This window comes from Lemur catta, chromosome 2 (assembly GCF_020740605.2).
Source record: "Lemur catta isolate mLemCat1 chromosome 2, mLemCat1.pri, whole genome shotgun sequence".
Lineage (NCBI taxonomy): Eukaryota > Metazoa > Chordata > Mammalia > Primates > Lemuridae > Lemur > Lemur catta.
This window is the reverse complement of record NC_059129.1, coordinates 27,198,966-27,226,024: the sequence shown is the minus strand read 5'-3', so window position 1 is coordinate 27,226,024 and position 27,059 is coordinate 27,198,966. Positions and strand designations below refer to the sequence as shown.

The window sequence follows — 27,059 nt, the reverse complement described above, 5'->3', positions numbered from 1 at the left end:
TCACTATTTCCTTAATTTCATCAAAGTGTATAAAAGGCACAAAATATAGTAATACTTAGGACCTTGGAGTTGGAGATAAATTATCCAAAAATGGAGAAAATATTCTAATTAGAGACTGTGTTTGTTGCCCCCGTTGGCCTGAAAGCACCTGAGGTCAAAGGTCAAAGGCTACCTGGCTCCACCCTGGCCTGTGGAAGTTGGTTTGGGGCTGCATTCACTCTAGGACACACAGCCCAAGTTCTGCACCCACATCCCCAGCTCTGGTGACCCAGTGGAAAGCCCCGAGGGCTTCAGTCATGCAGGTCCCATCGTCAAGTCTCTCTTGGCCGCTTTACTGTTTAGACCCCCTTTGACCTTGGCATGACAATGCAGCCTTTGGCTGACAGTCGCCCCAGCTGGGCTAGGAGTCCCTGTGCCCTCCACTCTGCCTCAGCCTGGCCGATTCTCCTCCTGCTTATTTTCCTAGCCACCGACTGTTTGCCCCGCAGCTCTGTTCACACACCAGGCTCCCTTCCTGTGGCCCAGCCTGGTGAGAGCCCCTGGCCCGCACCTCCCCGGCCACCACGCAGCGCTTCCCAGCACACACTGCGCGCTGGCGGCTGCAGGCGCTCCCTGCTGAAAGGAACAGGGGTCAGGGGCCGGCAGTGTGGTTCAGCCCCCAGGCCAAGGCCATTTCCTTCCCCAGGTCAGGGAATGGGTCCAGGTAACAGGGCCTGTTGACTCTTGAGGCCCCATTGCCACAGTGTCATTTCACAGCCTTCCCTGCAGCGTTTGTAATTCGTGATTCACATGTCTGAACAAAACCTAAAGGTTTTCTGTTCTTTACTAAGTAAATGTTCCCTTCACAGAAACCAGCCCCAAACTCATCACCGCTGAAATATGCGAGGACAGGCACCAGCTAGCAGCAGGTCAGGCACTGTCCCCTTTCAGCAGGCGCGTGGATGAGCTCCGGCAGGCGGTGCCCTCGAGTGTCCAGGAGCGCCGCGTCATCCACAGGCTCCAAGTCCTGCTCACAGGCAGGACTTCGAGCGGCTCAGAAGGGTCCCATTTGTTCTCTATCCAGGGGTCCTTGGGAGGGAAGCTGAGCCAAACAGGGCCTCCTTTCCCTCTGCGCACAGCACGAGCCAGGTGCTGGACAGCTGCGGCGGCAGACTTGGTCATCGCCCCATGATGAAGCTGGGCTCGTCTTCCTCTTCCTCCTCCTCCGTTCCAGACGCCTCCTCAGAGCTACTAGACTGCTGCTCCCAGGGCTGGCTGGATCCTGTAACCACACAACATTCAGATCACAGATGTACAGATCTGCTTGGAGAGTCAAGGGCGCTTTAAAGGAGGGGTGCTGACGGAGAATTAGGAACTACTTGTTCCTGGACAGAGGCAGCCTCATGCCCACCAGGCCCCAAAGCCTGGTCACAATTCTGGGTCACAGAATTGATCTACCGCTGCTCACAGGCGCACCCCATCCTTACCAAAAGGTCCAGCAGCACACACAAGTGACACCCCATAAATCAGGCCCTGCTGCGTTTTATATGGCTCCTACCACCTACAATGTCCGCCACCTTGGCAGGTGACTCCCCCCCAAGCTCTTCTGCATGTAATGCTTGGCTGACAGCACTCCTGAAGTCTCACGTTCTCACTGCAGTAGGCGAAAGGATTTTCAGGAATTGTGTAGAAGAGGACTCTGCCCACAGCAAATACGCCAGCTTCCTGGCTCTTCCCCAGAGTCCCAGAACCACACCCCCACCTCCACCCTCGCCACTCCACGGGCAGCTCTTGAGTGCAGCTGAGCTGGCCAAAAGCAGTGTATAAAGACAACTTGTCCCCAAATCCTCCTCTTCCCCTCTTCATGGGAACAGGGGAATGGGTGAGAGTTGGAAAGAGACAACATCAGAACTACAAAGCAGAAGGTGGCCCAGCTCAGGGGGTCCAGGCAGCCACCTGCAGGCAGAGTGGCCTCACCAACTCACAACCAGGTGGGCTCACCTGGGACAACCAGTGGCTCCTCCCTGCAAATGTGCAAAGCTCACTCCAGCCACCCCACACCCTCCCCACCAACACACCCAGAGCTTTGCTACTGCTGTGCTGCTACAGGGTCAAAGAGCTTCAAGGTGGGAGGCCTTGTGCCGCCTAGAATTCACTTTCATACCCTAGGATGGGGCAGTAAAAAGAACACTCACTGCAATGGGTAGAAATCATCTGTGAGATATAACTTAATTTGGGGTCTCCCTTCCTCTCAACCTCATGTCAGACAGAATGAGAAGTTTCTAAAGTTCAAATGGTGAGGATACTTTAATAGCTAATATTTGTTGAACACCTACTATGTGCCAGGCACTATGCTAAGTCTACATATAGTATCTTGTTTATTTCTAACAATAGCCTACGAGGTGAGGACCACTATCATATTAATAGATCCATTTTATAGATGAAGAAAATAAAGCCAAGACAGGTTAAATAGTTTGCTGCTTAAGATGCAGTAAGACAAAGACCCAGGATTCAAACCCAGACTGCCTGACTCTTTAGGTCTCTGCCTACATCACCTGCAGGAGCTGCATAAGGAAACTGAGGCAGAAGCAAAAGGTGGAGCCAGGGGCGAGGTGTGCATGCTATGGAGAGACTGAGTAGAAGACCAGAGAAGGATCAAAAGCCCCTCTGAGCTCCCTGGACAGGCAGGGCTGGGCTCACCAAGCTGTGGCACCTTGTGGCATGCATGGGAAAGGACAATGTTTCTATGGCACGTGGGGCACCCGGACAGGATGCTCACTGCCTGGGGCAAATGGTCCAAGGTCTTGGGCACTGTCTCCACCTTGAAGGCTGGGGGTGGGGAGGTAGGTCAGATATTCTGTCTCCTGGAGCCCACTCCCCATGCACTAGCTGGGGAGCTCTGCCCTAGAACTTGGGCTCCAAGGTGGAAACTGGCAAATACGTTCCACTTTGTTCCCAAGTCACATTCTGCCCATTTGAAGCCTAAGAACCACCACGCGCTCGCACAGGTCTGAACGCAGCAGGACAAGAGCACAGGATCTGATCTTTAATTCTGATCCTAATCAATCAGTAACACACCGATTGACTAGGATGTTCGTGGAATGCGGTGTGACAGAGGAGGGCTCAAAGCATTCCTTATGGCTGAAAAGCCTCCGAGAATGCAATACAGGCTCAGTATGCCTTATCTGAAATGCTTGGGACCAGAGATGTTCTGGATTTTGGATTTTTTCAGATTTTGGAATACTTGCATGTACATAATGAGATATCTTGGGGATGGGACCTAAATCTAAACACAAAATTCATTTATGTTTCATATATACCTTTTACACATAGCCTGAAGGTAATTTTACATAATATTTTTAAAGGTGCCTATCTCAGCCACCCATGTGGATGTCCTGTGGGTGTCTGGAGTCACCACCACTCCTGGCTCTGTGTTCAGAGTAACTAAGCAGCCCGGCAGCATCACCAGAGTCCCTGTCTCAGCTGTTAAACAGATGGCAACAGGCTTTTGGTCTCCACCTACGACGCTGTGTTTTGATTAAAGGTTACTGCATACTGTATTTTATTGTTTTAGTTGAGAAGAAACATCAGTAGTAGTCGAGGGACCAGGAAGCGTGTCCTCTAGGGATAAGGAGGCATTCTGCGGGATGGCTTTTTAAAATGTTTCCTCCAGAGTCATCTGCTTCTAACAAAGGTTTTTTTTTTTTTTTTTTTACAAGTCTCTCTTTGGTGCTATCAACTGACATGACTTCTTGTTCTGCATGAATGCACGCTGCTCTTGTCCTTTTAAGCCCATCACACATTTCTGCCATGTCATCTATAGGTACTTCCTCTGCAGCCTTAACATCATCATTGTCATTATCATGATCACCTTGAGTCAGAGCCATTTCAGCTGTTTCACTATTGATCAGTAAATGAATAACTGCAACCTCATTTTCGATGTTAAAAACTTCAATATTCACTTCTTCCAACTTGCTGATGGACTCTGAAGGTGTATGTTCTGCATATATAAGGAGGTCGGACATCATTTTTTCTCACTTGACATATGGAATCCTTCAGAGTTACCACCCTGTTCAACATCATCACTGCACACAGTTGCAGGCCAGCATGTGCCAGGCATGCATAATTGAGTCTTCAGTCACTGTGTTCCAAGTGTTGGCAACAGCACGTACAGCATCCTTCGTGGTAAGCTCCTTTTGAAAACTTACCCACGCCTTATTCACTGCTGCTAGTGTGCTGTTTAAGAAAGTGGTTTTATATTTAATTTTCATTGATCTAAGGACACTCTGGTCACATGGCTGAATTAATAAGTCACATTTGGGGGAAGTACATGGCATAAACATTATTTCTGATGAGAATTTTAGATGGAGCATGCACAGGACAGTTGTCAAGGAATAACAAAATCTTGTAGTTGTCATCCAGCCCAGCTTCCTTGCAGCGAGCTTGAGTCACTGCTATAAAATGTGAAACCAATCAGAAAGCATGTCCCTGGTGATCCACACCTTTTGCTAGCGCAATAACGGACTGGTAAGAAATTCACTCCTTGAAAACAATGAGGACACGAGCTTTTGCCTGTCACAGCAGGTTTACACGTACGTGTGCTTGCTGCATTAGCACACCCCAGAAGTTATATTCTGTCCTTGGCATCCTTCATTCCTGTAGGGGCTGTCTCAGCTGTAGGCAGTGTCTTTCAGGGACAATAATGCCAAATGTTTCATCAGCATCACGGACCTGTTCTGGTGTCAGATTTTCATCAGCAATGACCTTGGCAAACTCATCAATGAATTTCTCTACTGCTTTTGAGATCAGCATATGCTACCACATATATATGCTACCACATATACCACAAAGATATGGATAACCCCATATCTTTAAAAATTTAATGCCATGTCTTTTCTTAAATTTCTGCAACCAGCCTGTTGAATATTCACGGTTCTCTTCAATTTTCAGTTCATCATGATAGATCTTTGCTTCTTTTCTGATCAGCACACCATTAAGTGACGTGTGTTCACTGTGACACAAATTCACACTTTCAATACACAATCAAGATTTTCATTTTTAGCTTTATGCAGTACTTTTTATTTTTCATTAACTTCTTTTTTATTTTTAATTTATTTTTAGAGAACGGGTCTTGCTATGTTGCCCAGGTTGGACTCAAACTCCTAGGCTCGAGAGATCCTCCCACTTCAGCCTCCTGAGTAGGTGGGACTGTGGGTACTCACCATTGTGCCTGGCTATTTTTCATTAACTTGTTTGTCACTTTCAGTACAGAACTTCAATAGTTTATCCTTCTGTTTCTTCAGGTCATATATGTGGTCATACCAACACCATACTCTTCTATAAGATGTTTTACACTTACACCACTGTCTAGTTTCTTCAAGCACTTAACTTTCTATGCTATAAATAAATGCTTCCTCTTTTTCTTATCACTGTTAGCCCAGAGGGGTATCCACAGGCCTTTTCAACAATGTCTTCACACCACAGAGCAGAGAATAAGCAACAAGAAAACCCACAGTTGAATAATGCACATAGGTCTTGGGTCCATGTGGGGCATCATGGGGAACCTGTGCTGGCACATCTGGCCTGGACGTGTGTCATTTTATTACCGTGTGTAGGTGTGCCTGGATGGGGGAATCTGCACATGTGCAGAAAAGTCATGTCGCAGCTGAAGGGGGCTGGGAGGGTCTTTTTTCCCTTAGGGACACTGAATAAACTGTGTGTTGTGTGTCTGCATTTTGACTGTGACCCATCACATGAGATCAGGTGGGGAATTTTCCATTTGTGGTGTCATGTCGGTGCTCAAAAAGTTTTGAATTTTGGAGCATTCCAGATTCAGACTTTTGGGTTAGGGATGCTCAACCTGTACCTCACTGACAATAAACACAGGGGATTCACGTGTGTGTGGGAAACGTGTTGTCGGGGTCTAGAGGCACCACTCTCAAAGAGGAGAAACCTACAAACCTGGTGCGTATTCAAGTCACTTGGTAATTCAATAAAATTAATTCACCCAATTCAGTCTTTGAACATAATAAATAAATAGTAATAAATTATAAAGTGCTTACTTCTTGCCAGCTACTATGCTTAATGCTGACGATAAGAGAATTGAAAAGATACTGTCCCAAATTAAAACAACGAGATATAACACATATATTAGAGTGGCTAAAGTTCAAAGAAACTGAAAATATGAATTGCTGGTGAGGATGTCAAATAACAGGAACTTTCATTGCTGGTCAGAGTGCAAAATGTTACTGCCACTTTGGAAGACAGTTTGGCAGTATCTTACAAAGCTAAACAAGGTTAATCTTATCATACAATTCAGCAACCACACTCCTAGGTATTTACTAGATTGATTTGAAACTAATCACACAAAAATTAGCACACAAATGTTTGCTGCAGCTTTGATATTTATAATCATCAAAACCTGGATGTAAGCAAGATGTCCTTTAATAGGAGAATTAATAAACAACCTGTGGTAATCCAGACAATGGAATATTCAGTAACAGAAAGGAATGAGGTATTTAGCCACACAAAGACACAGATGAATCTGAAAGCACTCTACTAAGTGAAAGAAGGCAACCTGCAAAGGCTACAGTGTATACTATACAATTCTAACTATGCGACATTGTAGAAAAGGCAAAACTACAGAGATGGTAAACAGATGAGGGATTGCCAGGGGTTGGGAGTGGGGAGAAGGTTGAATAGGTGAAGCATGGGGGATTTTTTTAGGCCAGTGTCACTATTCTATATGATACTGTAACAGTGGATACTTGATACTATGCATTTGACAAAACCCATAGAACTTTATAGCACAAAGAATTCAACCTTAATTATGCAAATTTCAAAAAGTCATTTAGGAAGTCAGGAATCCCAGGGTAGAATGCAAAAGGTGACACACGAATCCAACTATATTACAACTGTATGAAATGGCCTCTATGAAGGGGGCACAGGGAAAAGTGCTGATCTAAGTAATTTTGGAAATGAGTGGGGTCTGTAAGGCTGAAGGCAAAAGGAACTGCACGCAGTGCTGTACTCTAGTTAATGAAGTCATTTTCCATTGGGTAACAGCAAACAGTTCTGAAGCCACTATCCATGCATACTAGAACTGAACCATTAAAGCAAATGGATGGCAGACAGTGGTAGCAAAGTTACTCACTGTTCGAGGAGGTGGTTATAGACAAACTAGTGGAGAGGCTAGAATGATCTATGTGGTAACAGTCAGAGTTGGAGATATCAGTATGAACTCATGTTTAGCTCAATATGGATATGGATGGTTACATATGTTGGTATTTACAGATACACATCTACAACACTGGTTAGTACACACACGTTTATTTCCTTGCTCTATCAGTTGTGAGAGCCTAAAAATAACATTGCAGTAGCAAAGAGGAAACCTAGTCCTGAGGTCTTGGTTTCTAATACCATTCTTCCAATAATAGGAGCCAGGGCTTCTTAGACAAATGGCTGATTTTAGTCCTAGGGCAGGGAATACAGAGGATGAGTCTGGAATATTTTGTAGTGCCAGACAGTAAGGAAGTTCTAAAAAAGAAAACAACAAAAAGCCAAAAAAAGCAATGATGGGACTTTGTCAAAGGGACACAGGAGCCAACTGAAAGAGCTCCCAACGGCCAAAGCTGGAATAATTTCAGCAATAAGATAAATAGCATAGTACTGATGATAACCTAAAGCATAAAATAAATATCTATGAGTCCATACTGATATAAAGAAATGATTAAATAAATAAATGCAGAGAAGTAAGTCTCATGTGCAGAATTTCGAATAATGTATTTGGACACTCTGCCGTCACAAGGAGGAGCACAGCTAACCTGCTCCTTAAGGGTGGGCTGCACAGTGACCTCCTTCCACAAAGTATGGGACATGGGGAAGGGTAAGTTCATAGTGGAGAAACCTGACAAACACTACCTCAGCCAGGTGATCAAGGTTAACATCAACGTTAGTAAGCCATCTTGACAGTCTACAGCCTTGATCTGTGACTGAGAATGGCACTTACCCTCTGTGGTCTTCCTCCCCAAAACACACAGCCCCAGTCCAATCATGAGAAACACAGAGAAACCCCCACGAGGGACATTTTACAGAATACCTGACCCAAGTAGAGTCTGAGAAGCCGTCACAGCCAACAGGAGCCAGGAACCCCAGAAGCTGCAACTAGGCTTCAGGCAGGATTGCCTCTTGGGTAAGTGCGGGTCCCAGGGATCAAATCCCAGCCTGCCACCCACACCCTCTGAATCTCTGCAGCCACCAGCACTTGGTGCCCAAGGTCTGTCATTCATAAAATGGGGATAACAGCACCACTGACTGCCTCACAGGGCTGCTATGAGGAATGGGTTAGCCAATGCATACAAAACACTTAGAACTAGGGCTACATAACAAATGCTCAATAAATGCTGGCTATTGTTGTTATATAAGCAGAAGAATGAATGACAGTTTATGCTTTATATTATAGAAGAGCTTTGGACACTATACATAGGTGGGTGGCATGGGGGGTGGGGTGGGAAGAGAGTAGAGGCTGCCACCATGGTCCAGCAAGGTCTCTAGCTATATATATATATATATATATATTTAAGACTAGTTAAGTGCAGTAGTGAGGAGGGGGAAAGTAGTAAAACAAGGTGTTGAATCTGTAACTGACTGTGAACAATCAAGTGAGATAACTCACTACCTTCGGACCAGCTCTCTATCTATATTTTAAAGTTTGTTTTTTCTAAATTCCCAATAAGACCTTGACTTCCTCTCACATACATCATTCTTACCCACGTGGAAGAAGAATAATTTTTAAAAGCCAGTGATGGCAAGAATATGGAAAACACAGTTGCACACCACTGATGGCAGTGAAAACTGGTGCTATTCCTTTGGAAAGTAACTCACAATACATTTCCAGAGCCTAAAGTTCTTTTTATGCTCTTGTGATCCAGTAATTCCTATTGTTGTAAATTTATTTTAATTCACTCCTCCCACCCCCCCCCCCGCCCAGAAAATGGGAAGAGAGGCAGGTACAGGGTTGTTCACCAAAGTGCCTCCTACAGAAGCCAAGAACCGGAATCAACCTACTGTCTCATAGAAGGAAAAGGGTCAGGTATACCACTGCATGCCAACTGCTGGATATTATGTCACTGAAAAAATTATGAAGAAATGGAAATGCTTACAATGTTAAAAATAAACAAAATGGAAAACCTCCTACAGTATGCTTGTAACTGTGTACAAACGAGTGTACAGGGGGAGACTAAAAGAAAATGGATAGAAAGAAAGGTCACCTATTCAGATGATGATATTTGAGCTTGTCCCATGATTTCCTTCCACTACTCTTATACTACTGTTTACACAATATTTTAAAATCCAGGAACCTGAGATTTTCTTCACAGATTACACGCATAATGGGTAAAATGCCAATGAGTGCAACAGAAGCAAATGCTAACTTTTTTTTTGTCGTGACAGCCTACCATTGAATAACTTTTTCCCCTACCAGATGAATGAATAGACTAGAAAAAAATCCTGTACTGTGGAAATGTAAAGACATGGGAACTTGTGATACATATTATGTGATAAAATTAGGATGACTATAAATATATAATAAACATCATAAACACCATATTATATTAATATATATTTGTTTAAATATTTATAAAATAGAAATAAGTTTACATATGAAAAAGTTAAAATCAAAGAAATAAAATGTTAAAGTTATTTTTAGTAGGAATTACGGATAACTTTTAGTTTTGACTTTGTTCTTTTCTACACATTCTAAAAATTTCTAAAATGATCATATAGTACCTTTATTCTCAAAAGACACAAAAGATATGGATAGTTTTCCAACATAGTATATTTAAGAATTTTGGCTTTGAAATAAACAGTTCGATCCAAAACACATATTAAGTACCCTCTAGACATCAGACACCTGCCTCTAGATTAGTAGTTCTCAGTTGGGGGCAATTCTGTCCCCCTCCACGACTAGGGGACATCTGGCAATGTCTGGAGGCATCCTTGACTGCCGATGACTGGGATGGAGGTGGGTGCTACGGGCATCTAGTGGGTAATGACTAGGATGCTGTTAAACATCCTGCAATGAACAGGACCGGCTGCCCCCTACCCGGCCCCTCCAACAATTATTCAGCCTAAAACATCAGTAGTGCTGAAGCTGAGAAACTCTGCCCTAGATATACCTAGTAACAAATCACCTTTAGTCACCCTGGATTTCTTTGGTAGGCAGGCCTATGTTAGGATAAGTAACGCTGGTGTTAGAATACATCATTTTGGGATTTTAAGGCTTTATAATAATCCCAATCAGCTCAGCGCCATCCAGTAGTATCATTCAGACATGAGTCCTACACTGCAGGGTGTCTTCCCTGAGTTACTGGGCCAGCACAGGAAAGAACTGGGGATACTTCCTCTCCAACAACAGAACAGAACTCCCAGCCAGCCCTTACTGCTTTGTATAACAGCCAAAAAAGCTTGCATGATCTACCCCCAAAACCCAACAGTGCGTGCGCCAAAGCCACCTTGTGGCACAACTCAGTATTACCACATTAATTTCCACTCATTTCAACTGGACAACTAGAAAATCTTATTTACTCTTTCTTTCACAAAATGAAATATAGGGAGGAAATTGAGAAGGCGAGATAAACGGCCTTCACACCATTTTTATGACAGTTATCCCTAGAACACTATTCTATCCTGCTCATTTGGTACACAGCATGTACAACCATGTAGTGTTAATCATTTTTTAATATGTTCAGGTGCTAACTTCCCAATTAAGTATAAGAACAGGGCCTGTGTACTTTAACAATGACTTCCAAATTGGTTAGACTGCAGCCCACAGCCCACACAGAAACTGAAAGAAAATTTCACAAAACAATACTTATTCAGAGTGTGATGCACTGTGACATTTTCTAGTCTTATTTTATTCATGTTTTAGAAAGGTTGCTGCAACCTCTAAACTGATTTCATGACCCAGAGATTAAAGGATCACACCTTCGGTTTGAAAACTGCCACCATGGTGCAACTCCATGATGGGACACGGGCACAGAATTTTACATTTGTGTTAGGACCGCGAAGCTCATGACAGAGGAAGACACAGGGCTGTTTTCAACAGGAGCGTCTGGATGAAGTCTATCTGAAAGTACTAAAACCAGCTATGGGCTCATAAACATTTTATAGCCTTGGACAAACTAGGGAACAGTAACTGAAAACTGCATTACTGCACGAATCTCATGTCTATGGGGAGTTAGAAAAGGGGATTTAAGAAACCTCAGATTTAGTTCAAAATAGGCACTGAAAAAAAATTAAAAAAAGAAAGAAAGAAACCCCAGCTCTTTCGTGGCTATGACACCAAAGGTACAGGCAACAAAAGGAAAAACAGAAAAATTGGACTTCGTGAAAATTAAGAAATTTTATGCATCAAAAGACAGTATCAACAGAGTAAAAAGGCAGCCCACAGAATGGGAGAAAATATTTGCAAATACACATCTGATGAGGGATTAACATGCAGAAAATATAGGGAACTCCTAAGACTCAAGAACATAAGAACAAATAACCCAAAATGGGCAACAGACTAAAATAGACATTTCTCCAAAGAAGATATACAAATGGCTGTTAAGCACATGAAAAGATGCTCAACATCACGAATCATTAGGGAAACACAAAGCAAAACTACAATGAGATACCACTTCACACCCATTAGGATAGTTAATTAAAAGAAAACAACAACAGAAAATAAGTGTTGGTAAGGATGTGAAGAGATGGAAACCCTTGTGCTCTGTTGGTGGGGATGTAAAATGGTTCAGTCACTATGAAAACAGCATGGTAGCACTTCAAAACTTAAAAACAGAAGCACCAGACTGGGCGCAGTGGCTCACGCCTGTAATCCTAGCACTCTGGAGGCCGAGGCGGGAGGATTGCTTGAGGTCAAGAGTTCCGAGACCAGCTCTGAGCAAGAGTGAGAGCCCGTCTCTACTAAAAATAGAAAGAAATTATTTGGACAGCTAAAAATATATATAGAAAAAAATTAGCTGGGCATGGTGGCACATGCCTGTAGTCCCAGCTACTTGGGAGGCTGAGGCAGGAGGATTGCTTGAGCCCAGGAGTCTGAGGTTGCTGTGAGCTAGGCTGATGCCACGGCACTCTAGCCAGGGCAAAAGAGCAAGACTCTGTCTCAAAACAAACAAACAAAAAACACAGAAGCACCAGATGATGCAGCAGTTCCACTTTGGGGTACATACCCAAAAGGACGTGGGCAGCTATTTGTGCACCCAGGCTCTCAGCAGCATCACTCACAATAATGAAAAGGTGCAAACAAGGCAGTGTCCATAGATGAATGAATGGGTAAACAAAATGTAGTATACACATATAATGGAATACTACTCAAGCCTTAAAAGGAAGAAAAATCTGACACACATTACAACATGAGTGAATCTTGAGGACGTTGTGAGAAGTGAAATAAGCCAGTCACAAAAAGACAACTCCTGTATGAGTCCAGTTATATAAGGTACTTAGAGTAATCAAATTCACAGAGACAGAATAGAATGGTAGTGGCCAGGGGCTGCGGGGAGGGAGGATGAGGAGTTGTTTGATGGGGAGAAAGTTTAAATTTGGGAAGATGATAAGAGTTCTGGAGATGGTGGTGATGGTAACACAACGTTATTGATGTACTTAATGCCACTAAACTGTACACTTAAATGGTTAAAGTAGTAAATTATGTTATGAATATTATACCGCAGTAAAAAAAAAATGCGGGGGCGAACCCCAGCTGTGTGATGCTGTCACTGTCCCCTTCAATTCTAGAATCCATTACTAAAAAGTTAATATATGATTTCAAAGAGCCAATACAGGTTCATTAAGTACAAACTCACAACAAAATGAGCTGAGTTTCTTGTTCTAAAAAGGTTCTTAGATTTACTGGTTAGGAATACCCCCAAATATGACATATCTTAATGACGGCAAGGCATGTGACAAAGTCATCAAAATGTAGAATTTTAGATCTAGAAGAGCTTATCATTTTGCAAGTTAAAAAAAAAAAAAAAATCCAAACAGAAGCCAGAAGCTTGAGGTCACCAAGAGAGCTAGAGTGAGAGCTGAGCCTCGAACGTAGGTCTGCTGTACTTATCTGATAGTCTCAAATAACCTCTACTGTCTCCTCTGACACCCCTGTGGGTGTGATGAAGGAAATGGTGAGTCTGGCTGACTATTAGCTGGAGAACCACTCTGCCCGCAGCGCTTTGGGTCAGCGTCAGCCTAGACAGAGATCTCCAGGAGCTGCCAGAGCGCTCTGTCCTCAGCCCCGTCTAGCTCAAAATTTTTACCAACAAAAAAGGAAGTATGTTGATCAAACTTTCCCAAGACAACACAGGAAAGATATGGTAACATGCTGGACTCCAGAATCAGAATTCAAAAGGTTTCTGGAAGCCTGAATTGATAGACCAATAAGACCAAGATGAGATGCAAAAGAGCTATATGTAAAGTCCTGTATTTAGACTGAAAAACCAATTAGAGGGTTCCAGTTCTATAAGCTGGAGCAAGCTTCAAATGTAATGGTATAGGGAGGTTGAAATTTAAAGGGATAGCTGGGCATGGTGGCTCACAACTGTAATCCCAGCACTTTGGGAGGCTGAGGTGGGAGGATCACTTGAGGCCAGGAGTTCAGGACCAGCCTGGGCAACATAGCAAGACCCCCTCTCTACAAAAAAAATTAAAAAAAAATTTTTTTTAAAGGATAGAAGCACTTCCACAAGAGCACAGTAAGGCTATCCAAAGATCTGCTCCTTCACCAAAGCAAGAAGAACACTGGTAAAAATTATAAAAATCAAGTTTTTCAGAACTCTGGGAATGCTCTCTGGATTGAGAAAAACACCTGAATCTCAGTAAGGACAGTGCACTCTGTGGCATTTTAATTTCCCCTTTCCTCTCCCCACCTCTGAGTAGCCCTGAAAACCAAGAGCCTCACAACCATAGTAGCTGGAAAAACCAGCAGCCACCGGAGGAGGCAGAGCCCGTTGGGAGCTCCTCAGAAGTTCCACCCCCAGAGCAATGTCCCTATTTGACCGGTCTGGCAGCTCCCTGGAAACTTGTACCCATGAGGCTTGTCTTCAACTGACCTGGCTCAGAGCTGGGCTCAGTGTGAACAGCTTTGTCCCCAGGGTGTTTGTCAAAACCAATCAGTGACAACTGTAGAACATCGTTGCTCGGAGGCAGCAATAACAGTCGAAGTAAACAACAAACTGACCAAAAAGCTCACAAGGAAAAGCTGGGACTCTAGAAGGCCACATGCATGTGCGCAGCAGTGCACGTGCCCAAGAAAGACCTGCAAAGGCCCTGCTCTGTCACTCCGCTGCCCCTGAGGCTTTGTGCAAGCAGGAAGGGAAGGCTGAAGCCAGTGGTAAACCGCCTGCAGGGCGCAGAAGGTGTGCGCCAACACACACAGAGCCCCCCGGCAAAGCCTGGGAGACTTACCGGTTCAAGGCATTTAAGGAAACCTCTAATCTTCAGCTGACCACTAAGACCAGACAAGTGCCACCTTGTTCCCCTTCCTCCTGCTCTGAACACAAGTGTGGTGCCAGGAGCTGTGGCAGCCACCTCACACCCTCATGGTGAAGGCCGAGAGAAGTGCGGGGTGAAGTGCAGGGCACTGGCCACACTGCTGAGCCACAGCAGGCTGCCACCTACCACCAGATTTCTCATCACGTAAAAAACCTAACTCTTCTTTGGCTAAGCACTGTTAGCCGAATTTTGTTTCTTTTAGCCAAAAGCATTCTTAACTAACCCAGCAAGTACCTCAATAACTCAATCAGAGGCAAAGAGATACAAAAAGACTTCTGCTAGGAAGCTGGGACAGCCTCTCAATCTTTCTTCCTGGACTAGAATGAGGCAGGATGCAGCCCTGGACAGCTACTATAGGTACCTCAAAACCACAACAAGGCACAAGCCTGCCTGCCAACAGGAGGCCAGGGGACAGAGGGAGAGACATCAATAACCAATGTCACCAAGTTCCCTTGCCAGCCATGCCTAAAGAAAGGTCTGTCCTGGACCTAACATGAGCCAGTATTTTTCTTTCTTTCTTTTTCTCAGAGACAGGGTCTTGCTCTGTCATCTAGGCTGGAGTGCAGTGGCCTAATCATAGCTCACTGCCAGCCTCGAACTCCTGGGCTCTAGGGATCCTCTCGCCTCCCTCGCTGGGATAACAGGTATGAGCCACTGTGCCTGGCCTATATCTTTCTTTTTTGCTTAAGCCAGTTTGGCTTCCTGACACTTGCAATTAAACAAGTTCTAACTAATACAAACAGGATGTTATTTCTTCAGTGGCCAGCCAACCAGCCCCAAACCCTAAATCTCAGTGTTTCTTAACAGTTCAGCTACTGTGACCAATACTAAGAGGCTAAGACAAAGAAAAGTGGGCACCGCTCACCTTCTTCTTGTTTCTTCTGATCAAGTTTCATCTTCTTTGCCAATAATTTCTTCTCTTTCAACTTCTGGCTACAAATGTAAAACAAATACATTGATCTTTTAACTGCCTAAAAATTTATATATTTTAGAAAATAAACATCTACTTATGGTATCTTTAAAAGCTATATTAACACAAACATTACGATAACAAAATAAAAGAAATACTTTCTCATGATTCTGCCACTCCAACATTATCAAGCAGCTTTCATCATGAATCAAGATCAAATCCCGGGAGTCCTCAGGCAATTAAAGCAATCTCAGAAATACTGGAGATGCTTTTTCACTCCAAGATATTTAGAAACTATTTTTACAATCCTGCCCAGCTCTCTAAAAGTTGTGGGACCATTTATGTAAAATCCGTATGCACATGTGTGTATACACAGACACACACACACACACACACACACACACACACACACACACACACACACACACACACACACACACAGAGTCTGTATAAACAGGCAGTCACTTAGGGAAGTCAAGGACCCTGATTTAAGGAACAAGCTAAATGGGAAGTGTGGGTACAGCACTTTGTTACACCTGATATTAAAATACAGAAGTGAAAGAAACACAGAAATCAACGTGATCACCGAAGTCCTGACTTCCAAGCTTTGGGAGATCTGTAACAAACTGGAGGGTGAAGAGGGACCTGCTCTCTGCTCGGGTACCGGAAGCAAAGTCATTCCTCTACTGGGCTGCGTCACTGTAGGTTGTTAACACCCACAATCTCTAATGATCACACAGGTGAGCTTTGGCCTGCAAGGACCCGGCTCATCCATCAACCACCCACTGTCCTATTCCCTGTCCTAAGTCTCACTTCGGGTATGGGAGGCCACGACCTCTTACCGCTTCTTCCGCCGCTTTGCAGTCTGCTCCTCCGCAGCAATTTTATTCTTTTCCAGTCTCTTCTGGAACTCTGCATCCAATTTTTGCTGCAGAACACCCACATTGTTTAGACACATTCTGGTCTGGGTGGACTTTAGGAGGTTTCACTAGGGCAAGGTATGAAGGCTCTAGAAGTCACACCACTGGGGGGGCTATGGGAACCACCCAGGTCCCCAGGGCCACTCAGGGCAGGTAATCAGTATATGGCTGATGGCAAAGTAACTCCTTCAGTTGACTGAGATACTGCTCAGGCACAACAAAACATAAAAGAGAAAGTGTGAGAGGGAACACAGAGGACTTCTTGAGGGCAGAGGCTGTTCTGATTGTCTGTTTAGCCAGGGCCTGGGACACTGATGGAGCTCATCAGACGGAATGGCCAGAGGGCCAGAACTATGTAATTTTCAAGCTCTGCAGTTACCTAATAACACACACCATCTGCTGCCAACACTGTCTACTAAACACACACATATGTGTTGTACTAATATTATTTGTTCTCAGCAGTTCTGTTTCCAGGCCTCAGTTTCCTCATCTATAAAATGGGGGCAATTATAACTCCTCTCTCCCAGAGGAAGAATAATAAGATCATCTACAGAAATGCACCTGTAAACTACAAAGACATCTAGTGCTATAAAGTGTCATTTCTCATTTCTTCCAGTCATAGCCATAAAGGCCAATGGGGTATAAAAGGAGACCGCAAAGAAAGGGCAAAAAATATCCCTTCAGGAAGGAATCAGCTTTAAATAGAGGACAACCAGAAAGCAAGCAACTTAAATCTAAACGCACTTGGTTTGTTTAGAAGCTAAGCTGTAAACGTCTTGCTCTGTGCTAAAGAAGATGAATTTACCAGCAAGTGAACTAAACAGAGATAAACAGACAGCCCCAGTTGGCTGCCGCACCTGGCAGAGGCAAGGTCTCAGGCAGGAGTAAGTCAGACCAGGCTGGCGGTGACAACTGCCTGGCAGTCACTGGAAAAAGATCAGGGTTGCTTGCCTCTTTGTATCTGTACGAATGTCAGGTTTCTGAAACATTTTTCTGTATTTTCTCTGGAGGGTAAACCAATATATAAAAACTTCAGACTAACTTATGGTGTTTGAGGCAACAACCTGCTTGATTTCCTCCCCTCTAAAGTAGTTTAAAAATAAAAGTTTCTCAAAAAGCAGTGCAGGATGTAGAAAAAAAGAAAAAAAAAAAAAGAAAAGTGTTTCTAAGTGTTTCTGATAGTTTCTATATGCAGATCATTATTTCTGACAGTGGCAAACTCACTACAGTGACCTGGCATAGCTGTGTGACAAGCCACCTGAACCTTCCCACTAAGATTGAGAATGTCACCACCAGAAGATGGCAGTAGCTACAGAACAACCACCAACATCTAGGGGCCAAGAAAGGCTTCAGGACAAGCAAATGTTAGTTGAAAACTAGCACAAAAATGACCTCATTCTGTTCCAAAACCAGAAGGATTTTTTCTAACTCAGTTTTGGTCATTCCAATAAATTCTTACATATTTTCTTCTGTATCTTGGCTGTCTCTTGGTTTAATATTTTCTCTAATGTCTTATTTTGAAAATGTCAAACACAGAAAAGTTAAAAAAAATTATGTGATACCTATACCCACTACTTTGATTCAACAATTACCATTTTGCTGTACTTTCTTTATCACACACCCATCTATGTATACTTCTATTTATCCATCAATCAATCTTATTTTTTTGGTGCATTCCAAAGTCAGCTGCAGACATCAGGACATTCCATTCTTAAACAATTAAGCATGCACATCATTAAAAAGGGCTTAGTATTTGTTGACGGTTCTTTTCGTTTTCCTTTTAAGGTAATACATAGAACAAAATGCCCAGATCTTGAGTGCACAGTTTGATCATCCCAGAAAGTCCCCTCATGCCTCTTCCTAGTCAACCCCTGATCTTACTCCCTAGAGACAACCACTGTCCTGACTTTTCCTCACACAGACTAGTTTTACCTGTTCTAGAACTCCAGTCACACAATATGGTCTCTTTTGTGCCAGACCTCTTTCACTTAGCCTGTTTTAAAGAATCATCCCAGTTGTTGCATGCATCAGTAGCTTGTTCCTTTTTATTGCTATGTAGTACTCTATTTTATGAATGTTTAATTTTTAAAAGCCTTTTGTTTCTTTATATAGGTAGAAATTCTCTAGAGTCTGATTTCCTTTTTCACCAAATTATTGGAAAGCCAAATGCTATTGGGCCAAGTGTCATCCTCTCTCATAAAAAGCTGACAAATAACTATCATTTTGAATGATCTGAATCTCTCTTGTATGTACAAATGTGCTCTATGAAATAACAGGCACCATGGCTATACCGAGGAAAAGGACTTTTTTGGTGCATGTTCTAGATTAATAACAAAGAGCGATTCCTCATGTAGTGCCGGGAGAAGTCAGACGTATATTTGGGAAATCAAAAGGAATTAGCCAAATAACATTTGATTTTTATTAATAATAATTTTATTAATGGATTTTTATCAATAATATTAATTATTGATTTTATGAAAAATGAGCAAATAATAGGAGCACCATACAAAAGTCAGCATATTTTCTCCTGACTCTCACAAATAATCAGTTAAAAAGTTTAAGGGGTCACCCAGCACCATGGCAGTCCAAAAACTTAGAACACCTTTGAACAAATGTGGGGAGAGGGAGTCAAAAATCTCTACGAATCATCATTGAGAGATACAAAAGGAGTTAAACAAATGAAAAAAAGATACAAAGATTCTAGATGAGATGGGTAAACACTATAGCATCCATTCTAATTCAAGGTAAATTACAGATTCAACTCAATTCTAGCCAAAAATCAAGTAAGATTTTTGGTGGGGATTAAATAGCTCCAAAATTCAATTACAAAAATAAAAGGAGTAAAATGCCCCGAGAGCACTTCTTTTACAGAGTATCAGGAGAGATGTTTCTGGCCCCTTCAGCCAAGTAATAGAAAGCTTAACAGCTCTTAGAGCACAATTTCTTAAGCAATTCTTGAGCTCTTAAAATAATTTATTATTTGACATCTATCATGAAAAATGCCAGCCCCAAAGTTAGAAAACCCAAATCCTCAAAGGAGGATTGAAAGCACACTACTTATTCACACCAAACACACAAGCTAAATGCATTTAGGCATTTAGCCAAAAAGAGAACAGAGAAGTAACAACCCAGGGAGTGGGAGACCCTGCTTGCTGTTTCCTGACATAGCAAATGGCCTAGCAGGGAGAGGGGATGCTGTCGTGCCCTGCCATACACAAGGAAGAGTCCCACCCTTGTCCCTCTCCTGGTGTGAGCATCCTGCTGTGATGAAGCTGACCTGGGTCACCTGGACCCTGCTTTCCAAGCCAACTGTAAGGGCAGACCTCACACAAGCCCCAGTCAGCGTATCTACTCTTCTTCAAACACTTTTCTCTAAAGGCTAAAAATACACGTTGTCCAAAAAGGGCTCAGCCAGCCTCTTGGCTCACTGACCTTTTCAGCCATGGCATCCATGTAGTCCTGGCGCTGGTATTCTCTCCGGCGCAAATGCCTGTACACATGGAACTCTCCACTGCCGGCCCCAGCACTTGAACCTACAGCCAGAACAGTCCAGAGTTCTAGATGAAATCCAGTCACCAACACAGGCTACCCTTAAACAAAAGGAAGAAACTGAAGTAATGGAAGAGACTAGGCCTTTCTCCCCCCGGCACCCCAGAACTAGCCCAGTGCCTGGCATGGTGCAGGCATCATTATTTGTTGCAGGAATACTGAATATAAAGTCACTAAAAATCCCACTTTAATGTAGTTTTTTTTTTTTTTTTTTGAGGCAGAGTCTCACTCTGTTGCCCGGGCTAGAGTGCCGTGGTGCCAGCCTAGCTCACAGCAACCTCAAACTCCTGAGCTCAAGCAATCCTTCTGCCTCAGCCTCCCAAGTAGCTGGGACTACAGGCATGCGCCACCATGCCTAGCTAATTTTTTCTATATATTTTTAGTTGGCCTGCTAATTTCTTTCTATTTTTTTTTTTTTTAGTAGAGACAGGGTCTCACTCTTGCTCAGGCTGGTCTCGAACTCCTGACCTCAAGCTATCCACCTGCCTCGGCCTCTCAGAGGGCTAGGATTACGGGCGTGAGCCACTGCGCCCCGGCCTTTAATGTAGTACTGAGAGGAGGAGCAGACCATGGTTCAGTGACCTCCTCCCTTTCCATGATTTCACATTTGACATGCTTGATTTCTAGTGAGCTGAAACCATGTTCATGTTACATTAAATGAAAAGAAGTGGGTTACAAAATAGTATGATTAGAACAGTCATATTTTTGTAAAAGCATTGCTATAGTGGGGATGTTTGGCTCCCCAACCTCATGTTAAAATTTGATCCCAGTGTTGGAGGTGGGGCCAAATGGGAGGTGTTTGGGTCATGGGGGTAGATCCCTCATGAATGGCTTAGACTTGTCCTCCTAATAATGAGTGAGTTCTTGCTCTATTAGTTCCCATGAGAGCTGGTTGTTCAAAAGAACCTTGTACCTCCCTTCCCTCTCTGCTTTCTTTCTCACCATGTGGTCTCTACACATGCCAGTTTCCCTTCCCCTTCTGCAATAAATGGAAGCAGCTTAAAGCCATCACAGATGCAGATGCTGGCACATGCTTCTGGTATAGCTTGTAGAACTGTGAGCCAAATAAACCTCTTTTCTTTATAAATCACCCAGCCTCAAGTACTCCTTTGTAGCTACACTAAAAGAACTAAGACAAGCATTTTCTCTTTTTTTCTTTTTTTTGAGACAGGGTCTCACTCTGTCACCCAGGCTGGAGTGCAGGGGTGCAATCACAGCTCACTGTAACTTTGAACTCCTGGGCTTAAGCAATCCTCCTGCCTCAGCCTCCAGAGTAGCTAGGATTACAGGTGCATGCCACCACACCTGGCTAATTTTTAAAATTTTTTTGTAGAGACAGGGTCTCACTATATTGCCCAGGCTGGTCTCAAACTCCTGGCCTCAAGCAATCTTCCTGCCTCAGTCTACCAAAATTACTGGGATTACAGCTGGGATTACAGGCTCAAGCCAACACATCTGACCCACTTTTTTCTAAAATGAGCAGTTTTGACTATAAAGAGGTTTGGAAGGCTATATCAGAATGTTACAAGTGGAACAATAGAATGACAGGTGGTTCTAACTTTTTATACCTCTATTTATTATTTTTTATTTACAATTACAGGCATACCTCATTTTATTGCACTATGCTTTATTGTGTTTTACAAATTGAAGGTCTGTGGCAACCCTGAATCAAGCAAGTCTATTGTTGCCATTTTTCCAACAGCATGTGTTCACTTCATGTCTGTGTCACATTTTGGTAATTCCCTCACAATATTTCAAACTTTTTCACTATTATATCTGTGATCTGTGATCTTTGATGTTATTATTGTAATTGTTTTGGGGTGCCACAAAGTGCATCCATATAAGACTGAATCCATAAATGTTACATGTGTTCTGACTGCACCACCAATGATTGTACCCCTTTCTCTCTTTCCTTAGGCCTCCCTATTCCCTGAGACACGACAATATTCAAATTAGGCCAACTGATAACCCTACAAAGGCCTCTAAGAGTTCAAGTGAAAGGAATAATCACAAGTCTCTCACCTTAAATCAAAAGCTAGCAATGATTAAGCTTAAATGAGGAAGGCATATCAAAAGCAACAGGCCAAAAGCTAGGCCTCTTGCACTAACAGTGAACCAAGTTGTGAATGCAAAGGAAGAGTTCTTGAAGGAAATCAAAATTGCTACTCCAGTAAACATACAAATAAGAAAATGAAACAGCCTTATTGCTAATGTGGAGAAAATTTTAGTGGTCTGGATAGAAGATCAAACTAGCTACAGTATTCCTTTAAGCTGAATCTTAATCCATAGCAAGTCCCTATCTTCAATTCTGTGAAGGCTGAGAGGGTAAGGAAGCTACGAGAGAGAAGTCTGAAGCTAGCAGAGGTTGGTTCATGGGGTTTAAGGAAAGAAACCATCTCTATAACATAAAAGCATATATAAGGCGGGGCAAGTGCAGTGGCTCACACCTGTACCTGTAATCCTAGCACTTTAGGAGGCTAAGGTGGGAGGACTGCTTGAAGCCACGAGTTTGAGACCAGCCTGGGCAACATATCAAGACCCCATCTCTACAAAAAACAAACAAAAAAACTAGCTGGGTGTGTGGTATGCACCTGTAGCCCTAGCTACTCAGGAAGCTGAGCTGGGAGGATCACTTGAGCCCAGGAGTTTGAGGTTGCAGTGAGCTACAATTGCACCACTGTGCTCCAGCCTGGGCAACAGAGTGAGGTCCTGCCTCAAAAAAAAAGTGTAAGGTGAAGCAGTAAGTGTGATATAGAAGCTGCAGCAAGTTATCCAGAAGATCTAGCTAAGATCATTAATGAAGGTGGGTAAACTAAACAACAGATTTTCAATGTAAGATGAAATAGCTTTATATTGGAAGATGCCATCTAGGACTTTCAAAGCTAGAGAGAAATCAATGCCTGGCTTCAAAGCTTCAAAGGACAGACTGACTCCTTTCTTAAAGGCTAATGCAGCTGATGACTTTAATTTGAAGGTAATGGTCATTTACCATTCAGAAAATCCTAGGGTAGGCCGGGCGCGGTGGCTCACGCCTGTAATCCTAGCCCTCTGGGAGGCCGAGGCGGGTGGATCGCTCGAGGTCGGGAGTTTGAGACCAGCCTGAGCAAGACCCCGTCTCTACTAAAAAATAGAAATAGAAAATTTATCTGGCCAACCAAAATATATATATAGAAAAAAATTAGCCGGGCATGGTGGCGCATGCCTGTAGTCCCAGCTACTCGGGAGGCTGAGGCAGTAGGATCGCTTAAGCCCAGGAGTTTGAGGTTGCTGTGAGCAAGGCTGACGCCACAGCACTCACTCTAGCCCGGGCAACAAAGTGACATTCTGTCTCAAAAAAAAAAAAAAAAAAAGAAAATCCTAGGGTCCTTAACAATTATGCTAAATCTACTCACCTGTGCTCCATAAATAGAACAACAAAGCCTGGATGACAGCACATGTTTGCTTTATTGAATATTTTAAGCCCACCATTGAGACCTACTGCTCAGAAAAAAGATTCCTTTCAAAATATTACTGCTCATTGACAATGCCACTTGGTCACTCCAAAGCTCTGGAGAGATGTACAAGGAGATAAATGTTACTTTCATGGCTGTGAACACAACATCTATTCTGCAGCTCATGGATCAAGGATTTTGACTTTTAAGTTCTACTCTTTAAGAAATAGATTTCAGGTCTATTTCTTATGGTGGCTCATGCCTATAATCCCAGCACTTTGGGAAATGAGGCAGGAGGATCACTTGAGGAATTCAAGACCAACCTGGGCAACACAGTGGAACCCCCTCTCTACAAAAAATATTTTTTTAATAAAAGAAATAGATTTTGTAATAGCTGCCATAGATAGTGATTCCTCTGATGGAATGGAAATGGAAAGCCATCTGGAAAGGATTCACCATTCTAGACACTATTAACAACATTTGTGATTCATGGGAGGAGGTCAAAATATCCATATTAACAGGAGTTTAGAAGAAGTTGATTCCAACCCTCATGGATGACCATGAGAGGACCAAGACTTCAGTGGAGAAAAGAATTGCAGATGTGGTGGAAATAGCAAGAGAACTAGAATTAGAAGCAGAGCCTGAAGATACGACTGAATTGCCACAATCTCACGATCAAACTTGAATATGTGAGGACTTGTTTCTTATAGATGAGCAAAGTGGTTTCTTGAGATAAAATCTACTCCTGGTGAAGTGATGCCATGACCATTGTTGAAGTGACAATAAAGGATTTAGAATATTCCATAAGCTTAGCTGATAAAGCAGTGGCAACAAAGTGTGAGAAGACTGACTCTAGATCTGAAAGTTCTACTGTAGGTAAAATACTATCAAACAGAATCACAAGCTACAAGGAAATCTTTTGTGAAGGGAATAGTCAATTGATATGTCAAACTTCATTGCTGTCTTATTGTAAGAAATTGCCACAGCCACCCTAACCTTCAATAACCATCACCTTGATCAGTCAGCAGCCATCAAGACTGAGGCAAGACCCTCCACCAGCAAAAAGATTATGACTTGCTCAAGGCTCACGTGATCATTAGCATTTTTCAGCAATAAAGTTTTTTTTTTTTTTTTTTTTTTGAGACAGATTGTCACTTTGTTGCCCTGGCTAGAGTGAGTGCCGTGGCGTCAGCCTAGCTCACAGCAACCTCAAACTCCTGGGCTTAAGCAATCCTACTGCCTCAGGCTCCCGAGTAGCTGGAACTACAGGCATGCGCCACCATGCCCGGCTAACTTTTTCTATATATATTTTAGTTGGCCAGATAATTTCTTTCTATTTTTAGTAGAGACGGGGGTCTCACTCTTGCTCAGGCTGGTCTCGAACTCCTGACCTCGAGTGATCCACCCGCCTCGGCCTCCCAGAGTGCTAGGATTACAGGCGTGAGCCACCACGCCCGGCCTGCAATAAAGTATTTTTAAATTATGGTACACATACTGTTTTTCAGGCATAATGCTACTGCACACTTAACAGACTACAGTATAGTGTAAACATAACTTTTATATGCACTGGGAAACCAAAAAATTTGTGACTCACTTTATTGTGGTGGTTGGGAACCCAACACATACTATCTGAGGTATGCCTGTAGTATATGCTAATTTATAATTCAACAAAATAATAAAACTATTTCCATTTGGAAAAAAATACAATTCATTAAGAACAGTGCAGAAGAAAATTCCCTAGTGCCAAACCATAAACAACCATACCCCTTCAGTGTAAAAGCAAAATATTGGACGAGTGAACATTTTTTTTCCTGTCAGAGATCTAATTAACAAATACTAACCGCAGGATTTTTATATCCACCTTTAAAAATTATATTTACACACACACAAATGACATTACCCATTACATCTCGGACAAATTCTGGGGGCGGTCGAGGTGCCCATTCACTCATTTTTTCTGGAATTGGAACTGCTTTGTCCTGAAACATTTAAACATGAAAGCATTTGTAAGTGTAAACCTGTTGACAAAGTTACACCTCTTATGACCAAAGATTTTTAATTCGATTAGTTAAGTAGGCTGCTTTGCTCCTTGGACCCAGAGCTGATTTTATGTTCTTTCCTCTGACTTGGCTTTACTTCACCCTGTATGCTCTGGGGTATAACAGCCCACACCTTCCCACAGCAGAACTCAGAAGCCTAAGCCACCGTTTATAGGTAGAAACCTCCAACCTTAACACTACTAGAGGAGAAAAGTCAAGCCTTTCCTTTCTACTGAAAGGTATAAGAGACCGTCTCACCAAATTGTTTTTATGATTGAGCGGACAGAGGCCAAGACCGGGGAAGGAAGGAGGAGAGGAGTGATTTGCTCCAAGTGTCTCGGCCAGTCTATCCCACAATCAGAAGAAATAAACCCTTTTGTTAACCCACAGATTCTATCTTTTCAGCCTAACGCTTTAGTTTACAGAAAGTTAAACTAGAAAGGGTCTTAGAGCACAGAAAGCCGCTCCACAGAGCCTCCATCCAAGGCTGGGGTCTAACAGAGGACAGACGCGAAGCTCACTATCTCCAGGACAGCCTACTCTTTCCCAAGAACTGCTCTAGGGCGCCGAATACTGAGTTTCTGAGTCTGGAGGCAGGAAAGGTGGGCCCGCGGCTCCGAGAGGCGCCGGAGCGGAAGGTGGTCAGCCTCGGACGGCCTGTGAAGCCCAGGCCTTGTCTCACCGGGTTCTTCATGAGCCGCTCCAGCTTGAGCCTCTGCTCCTCTGCCGCATTCTTGGGGATGATGAGCGCCTGCGGCTCTTTCTTCGGCCTCGGCGGTCGTACCGAGGAGGCTGCTGAGCTCGCCATGACAGCTTTCCAGCTTCGCCCCGCGAGCGACGGCGGCGGCGCGCACGTATGACGACAGAGCCGCGCGCCGGCAGCGCACGCGCAGTCTCCGAGCGGGGGGGCGGGGCTAGGGCGGAGTTACACGCCGGAAGCAGCCTGCTGAATATTCATGAGCCCGAGGCCGAAGTGAGTTATTTTGATAAAAGCTGCCTGGCTTCATTTCCTGTTTCCGAACAAATCAGTGCAACTCGAAGCCCTTGTCCCTGGGGGAGTGGGGGCCCTCAGTGCCTGAGAGACCCGGCCGTTGCCGACCTCTCCAGTCCCTGTGGGCGACGTCGCGCCACCGCACAGGGCTCTCAGCACCTCCTCCTGCTCTGCCTCTGGGCTTTGTCTTGGCGATTCCTTGAGTCTGGTCCCCTCCTCTATTTCTGACAATCTCCTGTTTATATTAGACAGCGCAAACATGTCACGGAGCTCCCCGAAGACTGGGGCCTGTCTCCTTTGTCCCCGCTGGATTACGCCGTACCTGGCCTCCAGCAAATACACCTCTGCGAGTGAGATGAGCCTTTCTTAGGAGAGAGAAAAGCCGCGCTCACATCTGGGAGCTGGCCAGGCATTCATTCACAGCTAGGCTTTGGTGTCTGCTGAACGTAAATAATTTACCAGGACACTAGCTAGCATCACTCAAGGCCATTCTGCAACCGTGATGGAGCAAGACATAGACCTCTGCGATCATGTTTAAACTCATAATTCATATGAAAACAAGAAATTGTTCGTATTAGAAAAAGACCAAACATCTCCCTATTCTAGCTAATAGGAGTGACTGCTGCTTCTTTACAGCTTTAGACATGACTCATTCCTCTCGTGTTAAATATTGTGGAGGTTGAGTTTAAATGTCAA

At 43.6% G+C, this 27,059-nt stretch overlaps 1 protein-coding gene across 1 annotated transcript; it reads right to left on the bottom strand.

Moving 5' to 3' along the window:
• Window positions 1–805: 805 nt before the first annotated feature.
• On the bottom strand, window positions 806–26,240 carry PRKRIP1 (PRKR interacting protein 1). Its single transcript, XM_045543049.1, has 6 exons — window positions 26,055–26,240; window positions 25,234–25,312; window positions 19,786–19,886; window positions 16,276–16,361; window positions 15,389–15,456; window positions 806–1,261 (listed from the first exon to the last, which is right to left on the bottom strand). Exons 1-6 carry the CDS (start codon window positions 26,178–26,180, stop codon window positions 1,158–1,160), a joined length of 564 nt encoding a protein of 187 aa, XP_045399005.1. The 5' UTR covers window positions 26,181–26,240; the 3' UTR covers window positions 806–1,157.
• Between the last annotated feature and the right edge of the window lie 819 nt (window positions 26,241–27,059).